This window comes from Urocampus carinirostris, chromosome 3, assembly GCF_059441175.1.
Source record: "Urocampus carinirostris isolate Australia breed hairy pipefish chromosome 3, RoL_Ucar_1.0, whole genome shotgun sequence".
NCBI classification, from domain to species: Eukaryota; Metazoa; Chordata; class Actinopteri; order Syngnathiformes; family Syngnathidae; genus Urocampus; species Urocampus carinirostris.
This window is the reverse complement of record NC_142351.1, coordinates 20,632,803-20,649,719: the sequence shown is the minus strand read 5'-3', so window position 1 is coordinate 20,649,719 and position 16,917 is coordinate 20,632,803. Positions and strand designations below refer to the sequence as shown.

Below are 16,917 nucleotides of genomic sequence, written 5' to 3'. Positions count from 1 at the left end.
TTCCAGCCTGGTCCTCCTGGAAAGACTATTCCCCAGTCCACAATCAAACGAGTTTTACATCAGTGGAAGCACTTAGAGACACTTTGGTGAGGAAATGCAATGCACATAAACCTGACTTGCCAAACACTAAAATGAGCTTTTCCTCACAGCACAAACACCAAACTCACAATGTGTTCCCAAAACACAAACACAATTCAGCATCAGCAAGGGCATCACAAAATTCGTAATGTGTGGAGAATATCTAAAGGAGGCATATCCAGATCATTGAAATTGTGTAAGCTTTTGGCCATTTAAACATGGCAATTTCTTACTCCGAACACAGCTCATGTAGTGTTTTGCTCCAACTGTCTGTCCGTGAGAATTAAGCCATAGTGCTTGCAGCATTTACATATAAAGTACATGTGTGTGCATGCATGCGCATGGCTTTTTAGTTTGAGCACAGCGCAAAAACAACAATCAGAATATAATTAACATGCATTCATTCTCTTGATGTTCTTTCTAGCACTCGGGGGGTGCTGGCACCAATCCCCAGTCTTCAGGCAGCGGGCAGGGGGACACTCTGGACTGGTTGCCAGCCATTTGCACGGCATATGGCCACAAACAATCATTCACGCTCATGCATACCTAGGGACAATTTGAACATGTGAATCAACCTGGCATGCATGTTTGTTGGGATGTGGGAGGAAACCAGAGTGCCAGGAGAACAACCCACGCAAAGCATAGGGAAAACATGCAAACTCCACACAGGAGGTTCAATCTCATGACCTCAGAACTGTGCCGCACACGCGCTAACCACTGTGCCGCAGTGCTGCCCTCAAATAATCAACATAAACAAAATACTTGCACTCAATCCACTGTACAATACAATAACACACACAAATGAGCCCAAGAAATGTAGGCTGAAGCAGAAGTTTTTAAGTGCCCCCCTACTATTTATCTTGCAGGCAAGACACTTTCAAAATCAAAGAATGAAAAAACCCCGACCAAAAATGATACATTTCAAGCCTGGAATCAAAACGCTTTTAAAGAAACTTTTGATGTATTAATTTTGCTTTGTGTAGTCTCCAAAAATACTCAGTTAATATTTTTTTTTACGTATTTAAATTAGGGACATTTTTAAGGTCATCCTCTAGAGGACCAGTGTCAAACAGGCGGCCCGCGAGCCAGATCAGGCCTGCTAAGGGATTGAATCCGGCCCGCGAGACAACACTGAGAGAAGCGCAAGAGAAAAACAAGCTGCAGGTTGAAATATGTCAACTTGATGTTGCCAAAGCAATCTGTCACGGGTGTATCGTACTCGTGACAGATCGATGTTGTCGATACCGGCTACTGGATACACAAGCAGAATACCAGACAGAGTCAAAATGCAAGTCTTGAAAGTGCAGAGGTTCGTTGACGGACTGACAAGGAGTGAATGAGAGCACTGAGTCTAAATAGGAAGGGAGCCAATCAAACAACGAGCAGCAGCTGGCGCCAAACGAGCAGGCCCAGTTGAGGGCAATGGGCAATCGTGACAAATTAATACCTCTTTGAGGAGCACAATAGCTCTTAAATATATTAGACTTTGAAATTATGAATCCCCTTTAGATGATAAGTAGCTGCTAGGTAGAAAACAACTTTTTAATATTTGTTGAGAGTTGGTGGTTGCTTGCCTGCCTTAAAATAGATCAGCAGTGCTGGGTCATTGTGATTTTCTGGTAATAGTATGTCTAGTGGTTGACTGAGCCTATTTTACCCGTTTTCCAATAATTAACCTGGCAATAACATAGTAACAACATATTAATAACATGATAAGTCATTATTTCAGAAGTAAATATCATACTGGGAGCCCTTTGCGCTACTTAGTATAAAAGAGTAGCTCTCAGCTTGAAAAAGTTTGGAAACCCATTTTTTCTAGAAATATAATAGAGACTTGTGGGTGAGGTGCCTAGTTTGAGGTGTCCTTAAAGACTTTTTCATTAAATATTTTCGCTATTAAATTTAACTATGTCATCAAGTTTTATATATGTGTGTGTTATTTGTAACCAGCATTATGCACACACCTAAAAGCTTTCTTTTGTAGTTGAAAGAGTGTTTCCACATTGCTTCTATGTGTATTTCCTCAAATCCCTACAATAAAATTAAATAAGGCAAGAATATGGAACTATACAATATATGAAAAGTGGTTTAGTCAAATATATGACTGCATCTACTCAACACTTCAATATTCTTCGAGAATTTTTATACTACTTATATAAGGTATCCAACTATTGTTATGGCTAGGAACCACTCAGAGAAACGTACTCTTATTCTTTAACTTTAAATTTTTGAACATTTGCTTTTTTATTTTTTTATTTGATGTCTTTGTTGGATTTCACAAAATACCATACTTTTTGTTTTGAAACGTTTAATGATAGTTTGTATTTAGCAAAAGTGCATAAACAAAAATATGAAAACTGATTTCAACATGGGCAGCACGGCGGGGCAGTGGTTAGCGCGTAAGCAAAAAAAAAAAGACCCTGTGTGGAGTTTGCATGTTCTCCCCGTGCTTGCGTTGGTTTCCTCCGGGCTTTCCGGTTTCCTCCCTTATTCCAAAAATATGCTTGTCAGGTTAATTGGCCGGTCCAAATTTCCTGCCCACTGCCCAAAAATAGCTGGGATGGGCTCCAGTACCCCCGCGACCCTACTGAGGATAATGGATGGCTGGATGGATTTCAACCTTGCTTAATAAATCCTTTAAAACAAATGTTCTGTAGCGGTGGAATCATTTTTCTTCAAAATAACACATTTTCTTTCAACTCATCTGTTCAGACATGCAAATGGACTTTCTAGTGTTTAAAGGTCCAAACCTAAGAAAATTGCCTACTGCAAGACATAGTGGAATAAGTAAAGGTTATATCAGCTTCCCAGGTACTTTTCCTATTATCTTCAAAAGGAAAGGTTGGCCACATATTTACTTACACCTGGTGCCCAGGTTTTATTCAGAGATAGAGGTCACTATTTGTGGAGAAAAACAGAAATCCTAGGAGCTAGAGATGTCATATTTCAACACAAATCGAAAGTACATTTGAGACAGATTTAAACAGGTGAGCAAATCATTCATGACAATGCTTTCAAATAATTTCCCAGAGGCACATTCGTACACAAAGATAAAGCTGATGAAGTCTAAGCGCTGCGCTGAAATCGAAAATCATGCAACCCGAGGAGACTCAACGATTTTTATCAGTCATTGTCAAGAGATCTGCTTTATTGCAGTGTTTGTTAAGGGCGCGTACTCTTTGAAAGCACCATGGACACATCAATAGACAATTAAAGGTTCCGTTTTCAACTACTCATGAAGTGAATGTTTTGTAGTCCACTACACACTAAACTACATTTCTGCAACCAGGTGAGCTTACCTGGTTATTAGGTTCCAAGAGCACAGTCCCAACCTACACCATCCACCGTTTACTTGAAACATGCTACTTATCAATTGCTAGCACTTGAGGACAAGTGTGGAATACTGTTCACACTCCAGCTCCTCCCTTTGCACATGGAAGCAAAGTTCAACTTCCCGGTAAGCAGGATGGGGACCAGACTAGTGTCCAAGGGTTATTGGGAGTTCTGTTCACATGAGAAGACTTATAAAGGGATGCATTATTTGGCAGATACAATACACCTTTCTGGCTGAGGAGCTAATACAGGGGAGACAAAGGAACTGGTTGAGCCACTTTTCAGGCTGATCATGGAAGAGCTTGAATGCATGAATGTTTTTACCCTACTTTCACCGGTGAGAGAGATGATTGGAGAATATTGTGACAAGACACATGACACCAATATCAAACATTTAGTTAAGTAGAAAGAACCATAAACTTTTAAAGTAAACAAAATTCAGGGTAGAGATGAATGCTTTGCTCTTCCTGTGCTGCAGTGGAAAAATCATCAATGACAACTGACAAAATAATTCATTTAGAATAGAATAGAATAGAATATACCTTTATTGTCATTGTTACAAAATAGGTTGAACATATTGTGACAACGAAATTGGACGTGGCACTCCAGTCTCACATTTAACAGTTGGATAAAGGAAAACAAAGAAGATAAAAGAACAAAGAAGATAAGGTTATAATTCACACAACATAAAGGAACAAAAAAGATAAAGGTTATAATTTACAAAATATATACCGTACACAAAAAATGTGGGCATGTAGGATGTTACCCTCTTATCTTTCAGATCTGATCTGCCACTATGTCCCGGTCCGAAGCCTACGATCTGAGAGTGCTGGTCTTCTGATGATCCTGAGAGCAAAGAAGTCTTCTGCTGGTTCGAGAGCGTTCTCCATCCGGGCACCGGTGCTGTGGAATGCTCTTCCCCCTGAGATTCGATCTGCAACCTCAGTGGAAATGTTTAAATCTAAACTTAAAACTCACTTCTACTCCATTGCATACGAATAACCTACTCCTCTTGTCGGTTGAAAATAGTTTGTGTAATATAGTGTAACAATCTGTGAAGCCCTTTGAGACTCTTCGTGATTTAGGGCTATACAAATAAAAATGACTTGACTTGACTTGACTACATACAGTTTTGGGACCGTATTAGTGCAATATGCGGTAGTGCAAAAATAGGCAACATTGTGCAAAGTGAGCATAGGCATGAATACAATTTTACATCTGTATGAGGTAGTGTGTTTGCAAGAGTTTCATTTATTTATTTTATTTATTTCATTTATTCATCTATGTAGACTACCAGGAATTGGCGATAAACTAATTAGATATTTTTAAAAATCGACAATTTGAAATTTCACTAAATTGTCAAATCGATGACTGAAATTTAGGAGTTTAATTTGAATCACTCAAAGCTTATGCTGATTATTACAACTTTAGCACTTTTGGGAAAATGCTCGATTTCTTGTTGATGTCAATATGACTGATTAGTATCACCTGTGCCTGCTCGTTTGGCTGGGGGCTACCTGATTGGTTCCCTGTCCTTTTTAAGCTTTATCCTTTCACTCGCCTGTTGACAGTCCATCGGCGAACCTCTGTTTGTACAAGGCAAGCACTTTGACTCTGACTCCCGTCGGTCCTGCTTTTGCACCTGTTTTTCCACCCGTCCATTCCTGATTTCACCGTTTGTCTCCGGCTATGACCTGTTTTTGACCCCGATCACGTTTGCTCTCCCGTCCCGGCTTACGACCCGTTTTTGATCCCGAACGCGTTTTTGCTCTCCTGTCCCGGTTATCGACCTGTTTTTTCCGTCCTTAGTGAGGAAGATCCACTTCCGTATTAGGATCACGATCCGCGTCCAGCGAGCACCGGATAACGTGCGCTGCCCTTCCTCTCTCTATCAATAAACTTGTGGTTAAGGCTACGCATTTGAGTCCTGATTCCGTTCTGGTCGTGACAGTTAAACAGGATGTTTTTTACCATGACTACCAACTACTCAGTTGTCGTTAGGCAAAAGCTAAAAATGTTAAATGAATGTTAAACCCTATTTAAATTCAGTTAAAGTCTGGACTTTTTATTCAGGGTGAATTAATGATATAACTCTTTAAAATTAAATCTAGTTGGGATTAGTTTAAAGTTTTCTCAAAAATGTATTTAAAATTGTAATCGCACAAAATAATTGGAAATATTCTATCAAGATGCATATCACGCAGTCATATAGGAAATATTAAACCTCAATGATTTTAATAATAATGGCTGGGAACCATCTGATGAGTGTAATTATTTTGTTTATCAGAGGTTTAATCCAAGGAAGTGAAACTAATTTACATTTCAGAAAGCCATTTAATGATTTAATGATTTTTTTTTCATTAAAAAACATAATTTTGATTTGAATAATAAGCATAAACATGCATATTTTGTTTAATACTCACAGGTCAAGACATTTGTATTAATTTTATATAACATTAGGTTTACATAGAGGGAGCTAATATACGCCCAAAACCAAAAACCTTGTAAAAGGCTGGGAAAATCTATGAAAGAAATTGTTGAGGTTTGATCACTTCCTGCCTCCGTAGTTGGTCATCTTCTCTGTGCTTGTGGCACCGTTTTTTAGATGCACTGCACAATACAGCGACATCTAGTGGTCAAATATTACTCCGTATCCCTATAAATCATGTTTTCCAGAATGTGTATGTTTTGTATTTGTTCCCAGAGAAACATTATATTATTTTAAATTAACGTCTTCAACTAAAGCAGGTATGCCAAACTCAATTTTACTCTAGGGCCAGATGTAGACCTTCTGTTAGTTAGTTAGTTAGTTTATTCAACCAATAATCTTCACATAAAAATCATCGGAAATTGTCTCGTTGTCTCGGCTCAGTGAGAATTTTAAAATTTAACAACATTCAACATTCTGAATATAAAACGAAAAACAGAAATTACAATTTACAATGTTTTTGTTTTCAGACAGGGCAGATCAGAAAAATAAATTTTACTCCAAATGTTTTTGCTTTTTTATGCTTTATCATTCAGCTTGAATAATCACGGATGACAAGGAATCTTTTGTAAGCATGACACATTTATTCACAATGTGCCAAAAATTATTTTTATGTTCTGCACTGAAAGGATTAAGTGGTTTATTTTAACAGTTAAGGGAATGCAGTTTTACACCTGACCCAAATTACCACGCTAAACAAACTCAAGTAGGACCTATGAAAAAATATATGTTTTTGCCTTAATAGTCATACTTAAATGAATTTAAAAGAAATACATAATATGGGCAATAAGATTAGACTACATAGATTCAAACTACTATGCTGGGCCTACTAAATCTGAGAGGATATCCTTTACTGACCTCTAGATCCAGAGGAAGCAATTACTTCTTGTAGAAACGGACCTAGAACAAGCATGTCAAACGTAGAAATCAAAACATCATAGCGGACAAAAAAGTGGAAACCATTCAATGGAGGGAAAGTGAGGTTTTGGACTTAAATAATATTTCTGAGGGCAACTCTGTTCAGTCTCTGGTAGCACATTAACTTTCCGATTGCAAGATAGCAGCGTTAGCATCTATGAGTATTTAAGGTAAGTAATGTAGGCTGAATGATAAAGCATAACCCTGAAAAACAAAGCTTAAAATTTGTAGTTGACATTGTTTTACTCATCCGGCCCCAGAGCCAAACTGAGACTAGAGACTTGTTTGACATACCCAAAAATTTAAGGCAGACCGGATTAAACCATTCAACGGGCCGTTCTGCGAGCCGTATGTTTGACATGCTTTATCTAAATCCTAGATCACAGTCCATGGGTAATTTTTATATTTGTATGTTTGTTTAAAAGCTGTGTTTGTTTGTTTGTTGGATTTTTGTTGTTGTTGTTGTCATGTGTCCACAAAGAATTGTTTAGTACAGCTCTGGCTTTTATCAAAAATAACTGCATATTTTGAGTGGTTGTGTGACTTGTACCCGTGATAGATTGCATTAAGTACTTCAATATAGATGTCCATAAAATGAACTTGACCGATATTTGATGTCATATAAATTACTAAATTTTGTGCAGGCTTGGGGAGTAACGGAATACATGGAATGGCAAAAATGATGTTGGCAAGCTGTTTGGATTTATTTTCATTTTGTTTCTGTCGCATTTTATGTTAGTTTTGCCGGAGATCAAATAGATCCAAGCCAGGAGAGAAAGCTTACCACGTGTTGTGAGTCATAATTGTATTCATATTTAGTTTATTTTGTCTTTTATTAGCATATTTGGTATTGGAGTAATTCAACAGTAATTGAAAGTAATCAAGTTAAAGTAACCATACCCAACCCTGCATATATACAGCAACTATTTTTTTTTTTTTTTAAATAAACAAAAAGATTTATACAGCGACTTCCTTCTATTGTGCCACATTCAGTTACAATTCCAAAACTAACCGGTGAGTGGCGCTGTGACGTTTTTATCAAATGTTCTACTGTTAAGTCTTACATTTGTACACAAGGCGTCCAGTCTTTCACTTCCGATTCATTTCCTAACGTGTCATGCATTAGCAATTCCGACTGCTCGGAAAATGAATTAAGTACAGATTTCTTCCAGAAATGTTTTCGGAGGCGTTCATACAATCGAGTTTGGTGTAAATCGACATGCCTCTCGCTCCTGCCAACCAGTCTCAGCTCATTCGAGCCGGTCAAAAGGACGAATACTACCAAAGTTTTCTTAAAACTAACGCTAACGAAGCTTTTCAAACGCTAGCTGGTAAGTTCATTCCCAATATTCGTACTTTTTGAGATTGTTTTCGTAATGTAGATGTGTGAAAATGTTAGGCGAAGTCAAGCAAGTACGGTAAATATTAGCCAACGACAGTTCTCATTGATCTATATTCAAGCCACTATAATGTCAATAACTTGTGCAAAGGTACCTGCCTATTGCCAGCTTGATACTACAGTTATTAAAAAGAGATAGTTTTACTTGTTTTATGGGGTGGTGAATACGCTCATTGTATGTTTTTACCCCCATCCATTATCCTCACCGCTTATCCTCAGTAGGGTCGCAGGGGCGCTGGAGCCCATCCTAGCTATCTTCGGACATTGGGCAAAGGACACCCGAACTGGTTGCCAGCCAATCGCAGGGCACACAGGGACAGACAGCTCTCTCACACTGAGGGACAATTTGGAGTGGCCAATTAACCTGACATGCATGTTTTTGGTAACGTGGGAGGAAACCGGAGTGCCCGGAGGAAACCCACGCAGGCACACGGAGAACATGCAAACTTCACAGGGGAGGCTGGGGTAGCTAGACTTCAACCCACGGCGACTGGGTGGTTAGAACCTATGGTTTACAGTCAAGATGTCACACCAACAGACCCCATTTTGGCTGTAGATTGCTAAAAAATCCTTTCTATTGAAGCTCATTAAAAAAATGTCATTGTTGGCGGTATGTTTCTTGATATGGGACACAGGCTCTGGCATTATTATTATTTCATAAATTTTGTTAGATCACCTAACGTTACACAGAGAAGTGCAATGCGCTAAAAAATAAGATTTTGTCAGGAGAGTGGGTTTGGCGGTTTTGCTGATTTTTATATGTTATGGCGCTCTCTTCAAAAAAAAAATCCAAATGTTTTGTTATTATGGCTCTTTGGGTCAAAAAGGTTCCCGACCACTGGTGTAGACTTTTAAGATTGTCGATATCATCCTTTAATTGGTTTCTGTACCACTTTTCACTATAACTTGATCAAAGTTGTTTTTCTTTTATTCTTAAGGATCTAAAAGGTGGCTGGACTGGAGGAAAGAAGTTGAACTACTCTCAGATATCACCTATTTTGGGTTAACAACACTCCTTGGTAAGTTGACCATACAGTAATCCCTCATTTATCACATGAGTTACATTCGCAAAAAAACATTCAAGTTAGGCAAAATCTGTGAAGTAGAAACTTTTATTTTTCCAACCATTAATATACAAATAAATAGTTATGTCCCTGGTTCGAGCCTCTAAGACTTATAACATCGGTACCCGTTGCCTCCCTGCTTGGCGCTCGGCATTAGGGGTTTCAATTGGGGGATTTCAGATTCAGATATACTTTATTGTCATTCTTGCACACGTGTATACGGAACGAAATGTCGATACATCTGACCCGCACAGTTTCCTTGAATGTACAGATATAAATAAAATGTTGTATTGAGTTGGAGTATTGAAGTACTAATAATATCCTAAATAATTATAGCTATGTATAGTATTATACAGTAGTGCAAAGAGTGCAAGAGGAGCAACTGACCAGATGTGCAAAATGGGCAATCAGGCAAACAAGTCACTATACAATAACAAACCGAATGGCTCTCAACTACAGGTGTTGCGACACTTCGGTTGGGTTGGGAATCCCATGGCTTACTGTAAAGAAATCCTCTGGTGTAATGAGACAAAGATTAATTTATTTGGCTCTGATGGTGTGAAGCATGCGCGGCAGCAAGCACGTGAGGAGTACAAACATATTTGTGTCGTGCCTAAAGTCAAGCATGGTGTTAGGAAGGTCATGGTTTGGGGTTGCATGAGTGTAACTGGAATTGGGGAACTGCATTTCATTTAGGGAAACAAAAACTCAAGGATGTACTGTGAAATTCTGGAATGATCCCCTTCCTCCAGAAACTGGGTCGCTGGATAATGTCCCAGCCTGACAATGACCCAAAATACACCTCTTAAAGTGACCATGGGTTTTCTACAGGGGTTAATGGTAAAGGGGTTGGACTTGCCAACGATGTCTCTAAACCCAATTTTATTTGGAGCATCCTCAAGCGGAAGGTGGACAAGCACAAGATCTCGAATATCCCCCAGCTCTGTCATGTTGCCACGGAAGAGTAGAAAAGCACGCCAGTGGCAATTTGTGAAGCCCTGGTAAAACCCATGCCCAGGAGGATTGAGGTTGTTGTGCAAAATCATATTGGCTACACAAAATATTGAGCTTCAGGAACTTTTACTTTAGAGTGCACTCACTTTTGTTCCAAAGGTTTTAGCTACTTATGGCTATATTTTTGGAGTTTTTCATGGGGGAAAATAAATGTACACTGCTATGAAAGCTTTACACAGATCTTTCATTGTTGAGTGTTGTTCAATTAAACATAATGATGAAATCGCTACAGAAATGGGAGGGGTGTACTTGCTTTTGTGACATACTGTGTGTGTGTGTGTGTGTGTGTGTATATATGTATGTATGTATGTATGTATGTATGTATATATATATATATATATATAATATATAAAGGCAGCGCAGTGGTTAGTGTATGTACGACACAGTTCTGAGGTCATGGGATCAAACCTTCCTGTGTGGAGTTTGCATATATATATATATATATATATATATATATATATATATATATATATATATACACACACAATACTATGTGATCACCATAAAAAAGATTGATCCATAAAAGCAGCACAGAAAGGGTTAAATAATGGTTTCTGCTGACGCATAGGACTAATGTATTGTTGGTGCTTTTCCTTGATTTCATGTGAGACTTATGTTTCATCATGATTTGGTTCTCACTAATGCCAACCTCAAACCTACGTCCTTCGTGCCGAATATGAGTGACAGAAAATAATTCAGAACCACTGGACTAGTTTTAAAGATATGGTAAAAACATATTTCTGCTATACTTCCAGATAAATAAAGTAATACATTTAAGTATATTTAAAAATGACTATCCTTTTGCGGAGATTTTTATTGTGTGGTCAAGCCCTAATTAATACTTTTCTCAGGTTACCAGACCTTGGGTGAGGAGTACGTCAATATCATCCAAGTTGATCCCAGTAGAAGACGCATCCCCTCCCTTGCCAGACGAGGCCTCTTTGTTTTCTGCCATACCTTCCTTCCCTACCTCGTGGACAAGGTCTTGGTCTGTTTAGAGAATGAGCTCCAGGGGACGGACGATACGAACTGTAGCGTCAGACGACGGCAAGCTGAGTTGGGGCCGTGGAGCCTGGAATTGTGGCTGAGGAAATTCATACGGAGGGCAGTGGGAGCGTTGTCAGAGCCTCAGAGGAGAAAGTGTTTGCCGCCCGTGTTTGTTTTTCAGCAGATGCTGAGCCTCCTGCACAGATTCCACGTGGCTCTCTTTTATGTCAGCGGCATTTTCTATCATTTTTCCAAGAGGACGTCTGCGATCAGATATGTAAGTAATTTGAAGTACAGTATTTTACGCCCTAAAAGTCGCACCGGATCATAAGGCGCACCCCCCAAAAAAATTAATTTTGTGATATGTTTATAAACAAGGCATACTAAACTATAAGCCACATGGATTTAAAGTTACTGAAAGGGATAGGGTTGCACAAAAAATGAAAAAGTGCTGCAATTGCTCATTGATGGACCATTTAGATTTTATCACTGATAACATTGCATAGAAAACCTATAAAATGGGAGGCATCGGGAATCCGACCCAGATTACGGCCACCCGTTTAAAGGTATTAGGTCTGATTTTGTCATCACACTATTTTTAGTGGGCAGCACGGCGGCGCAGCGGTTAGCGCATGTGCGGCACAGTTCAAGTCATGGGAACCTCCTGTGTGGGTTCAAATCCAGCTCCAGACTTCCTGTGCGGCGTTTGTATGTTCTCCCCGTGCTTGCGTGGGTTTCCTCCAGGCACTCAGGTTTCCTCCCACATTCCAAAAACATGCATTTCAGGTGAATTGGCCGGTCCAAATTGTCCCTAGGTGTGAATGAGTGAGCGAGTGAGTTGTCTGTCCCTGTGTGCCCTGCGATTGGCTGGCAACCAGTTCAGGGTGTCCCCTGCCCACTGCCCGATGATTGCTGGGATGGGCTCCAGCATCCCCGCGACCCTACTGAGGATAAGCGGTGCAGCTGTTGAGATGAGACTATTTTTAGTCATGGTACATAAAAACTGGTCTGTACTGAAGCCGACAAAGTTTTTAAGAAGAAATTCTGAACTGAATGATGAAAAAGGCATTGTGGAAAGTAATTCAGACATTCTGAACTGAATAAAGAGAATGAATGACATTGTGGTAGTTTGTTGGTAGTACTGAAAGATATACATAAACACATGGCTGCACTCATTTGAATCATTTGTCACCCACAATGCTTAATTTGAGATGAGAAAAAGCCAAACAACATTCACTCTACTCTAACTTACCTGGTACCATTACTATCAAATGGTTTTCCTTTTCATGTGTTATCTGTAACCCAGGAGGTCTTTGGGTAGGATCCAGGCCTCTCCCCACCACGATACATGTTTGATTACCGTTGCTTTCCATGTTACGTAATTGTGAATAACTGTACATGTCCCATTACTATCCGGTTTGTTCCATATTACCACCATTGAATATCTACTGATCAATCATTGCACAAACATGGTAATGCATTCCCAATTTTGTCCACATAAAAGGCACCAAGTTGCACGTTCAAATTTCTGTCCAAATTGTTTTAATTTTGGGGGTGCGCCTTGTAGTCCAGAAAATACAGTAATCTTGTTGTTTAATGGCATTCAAAACATTCTACCTTTTTAACAGTCTTGAGTTGTCGCCTAATTTCTCTGAAAACCTGTGTGAATGCTTTTGCTTGGGCAGCTTCGTGTTTCCGGGCCCAGTAGTGATGACGAGACCATCAGGACCAGTTACAAGCTGCTAGGAGCCCTATCCCTCGTTCAGCTGCTAACAACAGTCTGTCTGCAGCTCAACAACTTCAGGCAGAGGCAGAGAGCCAGACAGGAATGGAAGCGCCACAGAAACCACAATGATAGGTAAAATTAGGTGACAGAAAAAGGAAAATGTCCATCTTTTGAGTCAGTCTCTGGAAAATTGCAAATTTAATCACTATTAAATAATAGACCTTGTAAAATGCACACATAATTAAAATGTATTCGACCATAAGATGTCGCTCTGGTGCAATAGAAAACGAGTGCAACAAAGCACAACGGAGAATATCAACTACAAAGACCCAAAGTGACCAAACTGCACAATTTTTCTTCTTATTTATAATGTCATCTTATACAACTTCCGCCATTTCTTCAAGTAATGAAGTCAATCCCCTTTGTTATACAGTGGGTATTAATTTTTCAAGGGATTAATGGGAAGTTCTGCTGAAAGATTTTTCGCAGGGTTTGGGGTATTTGGGTACCCGTTGCAGCAAGTAAGCGGACCATCATTACAGCATCCTCTAGTGAGGCTATTTGTAAGGGGTCTCCAACTTGTTTTAATGTGAGAGCCCCTTTTTATTACTAATTCGCTCAAAGGTTTACCAGTTTGATATACATTTTCTAAAATCAAGCATTATAGTGTTATTACCATGTTATTACCTGGTTAATTATTGTAAGTAGGGTTGAATAGATTTAGTCAGCGATTTAAACAAAATTGCACTAAAAATAATAATGACCCAGCACTGGTAAGCTATTGGATTTAGTACAGGCTTATCAGCTGTCCTTAGGAAGCTACCTGGTGCTTGCGGGGACCGTTGTAACATAAGTTAAGTCTCAAAGGGCTCCACAGATCAGCTGTGAGTCAAATTGTCGATTTTTGAAATGACAAGTTCATTGAAGTATTTGTTTTTATTGTCTGTGCGATGATAAGACTGTTTGCAATTGCGCACAGGGAACTATCTATTTTGGCTCACCTGTTAAGAGTTTGGTCGTGTGATATTTGCTAGCTAAATACCAAGCCTGAAGAGATGGCAAAAATTGGCCAGTGCTTGTGGTGGGGGAATAATGTGAGGATTTTGCTGCTTAATTTATATTCCAAAAAAAAGATAAGGTAAACTCAGAATGTTCATTTTAAAGGAATGAGGACACTATCGTTCACTCTACATCTTCTAAATCCCTGATTGAGCAATCTGTTTTGTGCTTGCTCAGTCCACAACATCCGCAGAAATCCAGGTCCTCGCCCACTCGCTGCATCCTCTGCTTAGAGCAGCGCAGACATCCGACTTTGACCCCCTGTGGCCACCTTTTCTGTTGGGAATGTATCACAGAGTGGTGCAATACCAAGGTAGGGTCCTTGGCGTATATGTCTACCTATCAAGGATTAAAATACATACACATACTACCTGGTTTGAGTTTGTTAGGCACTAGAAATAGGAAGATAAGGCATTTATGGATTTTGAACTTGAAAGGAGAACATGAAGAGAGCCTAAACGCTAGATAAGAGATATCAACCTGTTCTAAAAGCTCTCCACTGCGCTCTTTCTTTTCATTAACTCTCCTAGGTTATAAAAGCAGGTGCATCCTAGATATCAAAGAACAGCAACATGATTGGGCGATAGTGACAATGAAGTAAACCGTGCATAATGGTCCAAACAACGCATAACAGTGTTCAATAATAGTCAAAATAACAAATATTAATACATATTCAAATAAAAGAAACCTATCAATGCAAAAATAACACCACTTCCCGGTCGAGTCGAAAAAAAAACACAAATAGCTCAAATTATAAAGTCAGAATATATTAATAGAAGTAATGGATCTGTCCTTTGTTGTCACCCCCAGACCACCATTCTGTGGTTTGCATTAATCATACTCTGCAGACTGAAATACATGATAGCATTATAGTATCGCACTTTATAATATGATTAGTCGATTTTGTGAGTTTTGAGTCTGAAAAAGTGGTACCTCTACGTACATATTTAATTTACTCTGGGAGTAACTTATCGACCTGAAAATTTCGTAAATAGAGACGCATTTTGAATGTATATGTGCTTATCCATGCCAAGCCCCTGCACAAGTGCAGTATGATATTTATTTGATAAATCAAAAAAGAGCCTCTGAACATGTAACAATTATATGTTTAAATTGGATTACCGCACAATAAACATAATGTAAAAACAACAAAAGATAAAGGAAATAATAAAAATATATTCAATTACCTGCGTTTCTTGAAAAGGTGATCCAATGACGTCTGCTTTTGCTGGATTTTGACAATCTTTTGGAAATGCGCGAGGCAGATTTAGCCCGACTTGTCAATACTTTTTCCTAATTCCTTTGCACAAATTCCGAGACTTCGTTGAATTTTTCTAAAATGTATTTTATTCGAGCTGATTTGAATAACGGAACCGCTCCCCCTCGTCATCTCTGAACTGTGATAGTGACACGAAGAGCATGCTGGGAGCACACTTGCGCACAGGGTTGCCACGCAGCTTTTAAGCAATATCCAGTTTGTTTAGTTCAGTAAACTGTGGGAGCGGCGCATACTGTACTCTTCTTTTTTAATGCGTATCCTGAAACGCCTTCGTAGCTAGAGGCAATATTTTTCCATTCGGGTACTTTGTAACCTGAAACTTTCGTAATTAGAGACATTTGTAAGTAGAGGTACTGTTGTACTTTGAGTACTCACCATTGTTAAAAATGCATTGATATTTCATGTGTTTTGTAAATCAGTATACTTATTTCTTTTTGTTTATGTTTGTTTGACTTCATACAGGCTGAGTGTCCCCTGTGCCGTGAAAAGTTTCAGCCTCACAGACTTGTGTACCTGAGGAACTACAGTTAGAAGATGCATAGAGATCCAGTGGACTTTTTCTTTCCTTATTTCAACAATTGCACACAATACAAATCAACAATATTTTCAACCATCCCTGTATTCAATTATGTAAAACACAATTTAATCTGAGCAGCACGGCGGATGAGTGGTTAGCCCGTCGCAACTTACCCCGTAACTGGACCTTTAAATTATTATTGTCCCTTTTTCTATGAAAGTTTTTTAATTCTATTTTGATTCTATCAGTCAATAACTAATGCAACTGATTGATGACTGCTTTAAGAATAATTAAATAAAGCAATCATTGAAATAACACATTTGATAAAGAAACCCATTCACACACACTCGCACACCAATGGCAGCATCAGCTATGCACTACTACTCCAAGGCAACTACTTGCTTATCGGAGGCATTAGGGATTAAGTGTCTTGCCCAAGGACACTTTGACATAACATGGAGGAGCTGGAAATCGAACCTGTGATCTCTTGATCCCAAGATGAGTGCTTTACCTGCTGAGCTACTGCCACTCTGTCAAAACATATTAATATATTATCATTAAGGGGGAAAGTTGTCATGGCCTGTTGTGGTCTCGGGGGTTTACAGAGGATTCATGGAACAAGCATGTTTAAGTGAGAAGAACTGCCAACATCTATATATTGATATATTTTCCCTCCACACCTTTGGGCAGAAGTTGGGACAGGACAGATTAATGATGCTTGAAGGATGAGGACAACATTTCAAAAGATTCCAAATCCTATTATATTCAATGTGTATTATTTGACCCCCAGATGTTGCTATATTCTGTAATGCGACCAGAACAAGTGCGAGGAATACAAACTAGAGACTCAAAGTGACCAAAATGCACTATTTTAGCTGCCATTTTCTTGGCCAGCCTTTAATGTGTTATTTAGTTATTTTATCTTTATTCTAAGTTGGCTTTCAATATGATTTTTAAAGTTGGGACTTTATTCCCAGAAATTCCCCCCAAAATATGACTTATACTCCAGGTGGTGCAACTTCTACTCCGTAGCGACTTGTAGTCCAGACAATTAA

The 16,917-nt window shown here is 39.0% G+C and overlaps 1 protein-coding gene across 1 annotated transcript; it reads left to right on the top strand.

The window, feature by feature from the left end:
- The first annotated feature begins 7,831 nt into the window (after nt 1-7,831).
- Nucleotides 7,832-16,177, top strand: pex10 (peroxisomal biogenesis factor 10). Its single transcript, XM_088329883.1, has 6 exons — nt 7,832-8,148; nt 9,155-9,235; nt 11,146-11,558; nt 12,967-13,139; nt 14,244-14,379; nt 15,808-16,177. The coding sequence occupies exons 1-6, from the start codon at nt 8,037-8,039 to the stop codon at nt 15,874-15,876; spliced, it is 984 nt and encodes a 327-aa protein (XP_088186009.1). The 5' UTR covers nt 7,832-8,036; the 3' UTR covers nt 15,877-16,177.
- Nucleotides 16,178-16,917: the final 740 nt, after the last annotated feature.

Coding starts and splice junctions, on each gene's coding strand:
- pex10 (XM_088329883.1), top strand. CDS start 8,037: ATGCCTCTCGCTCCTGCCAACCAGTCTCAGCTCATTCGAGCCGGTCAA. Junction 11,559..12,966: donor GGACGTCTGCGATCAGATAT/GTAAGTAATTTG, acceptor TTGCTTGGGCAG/CTTCGTGTTTCCGGGCCCAG. Junction 13,140..14,243: donor CACAGAAACCACAATGATAG/GTAAAATTAGGT, acceptor GTGCTTGCTCAG/TCCACAACATCCGCAGAAAT.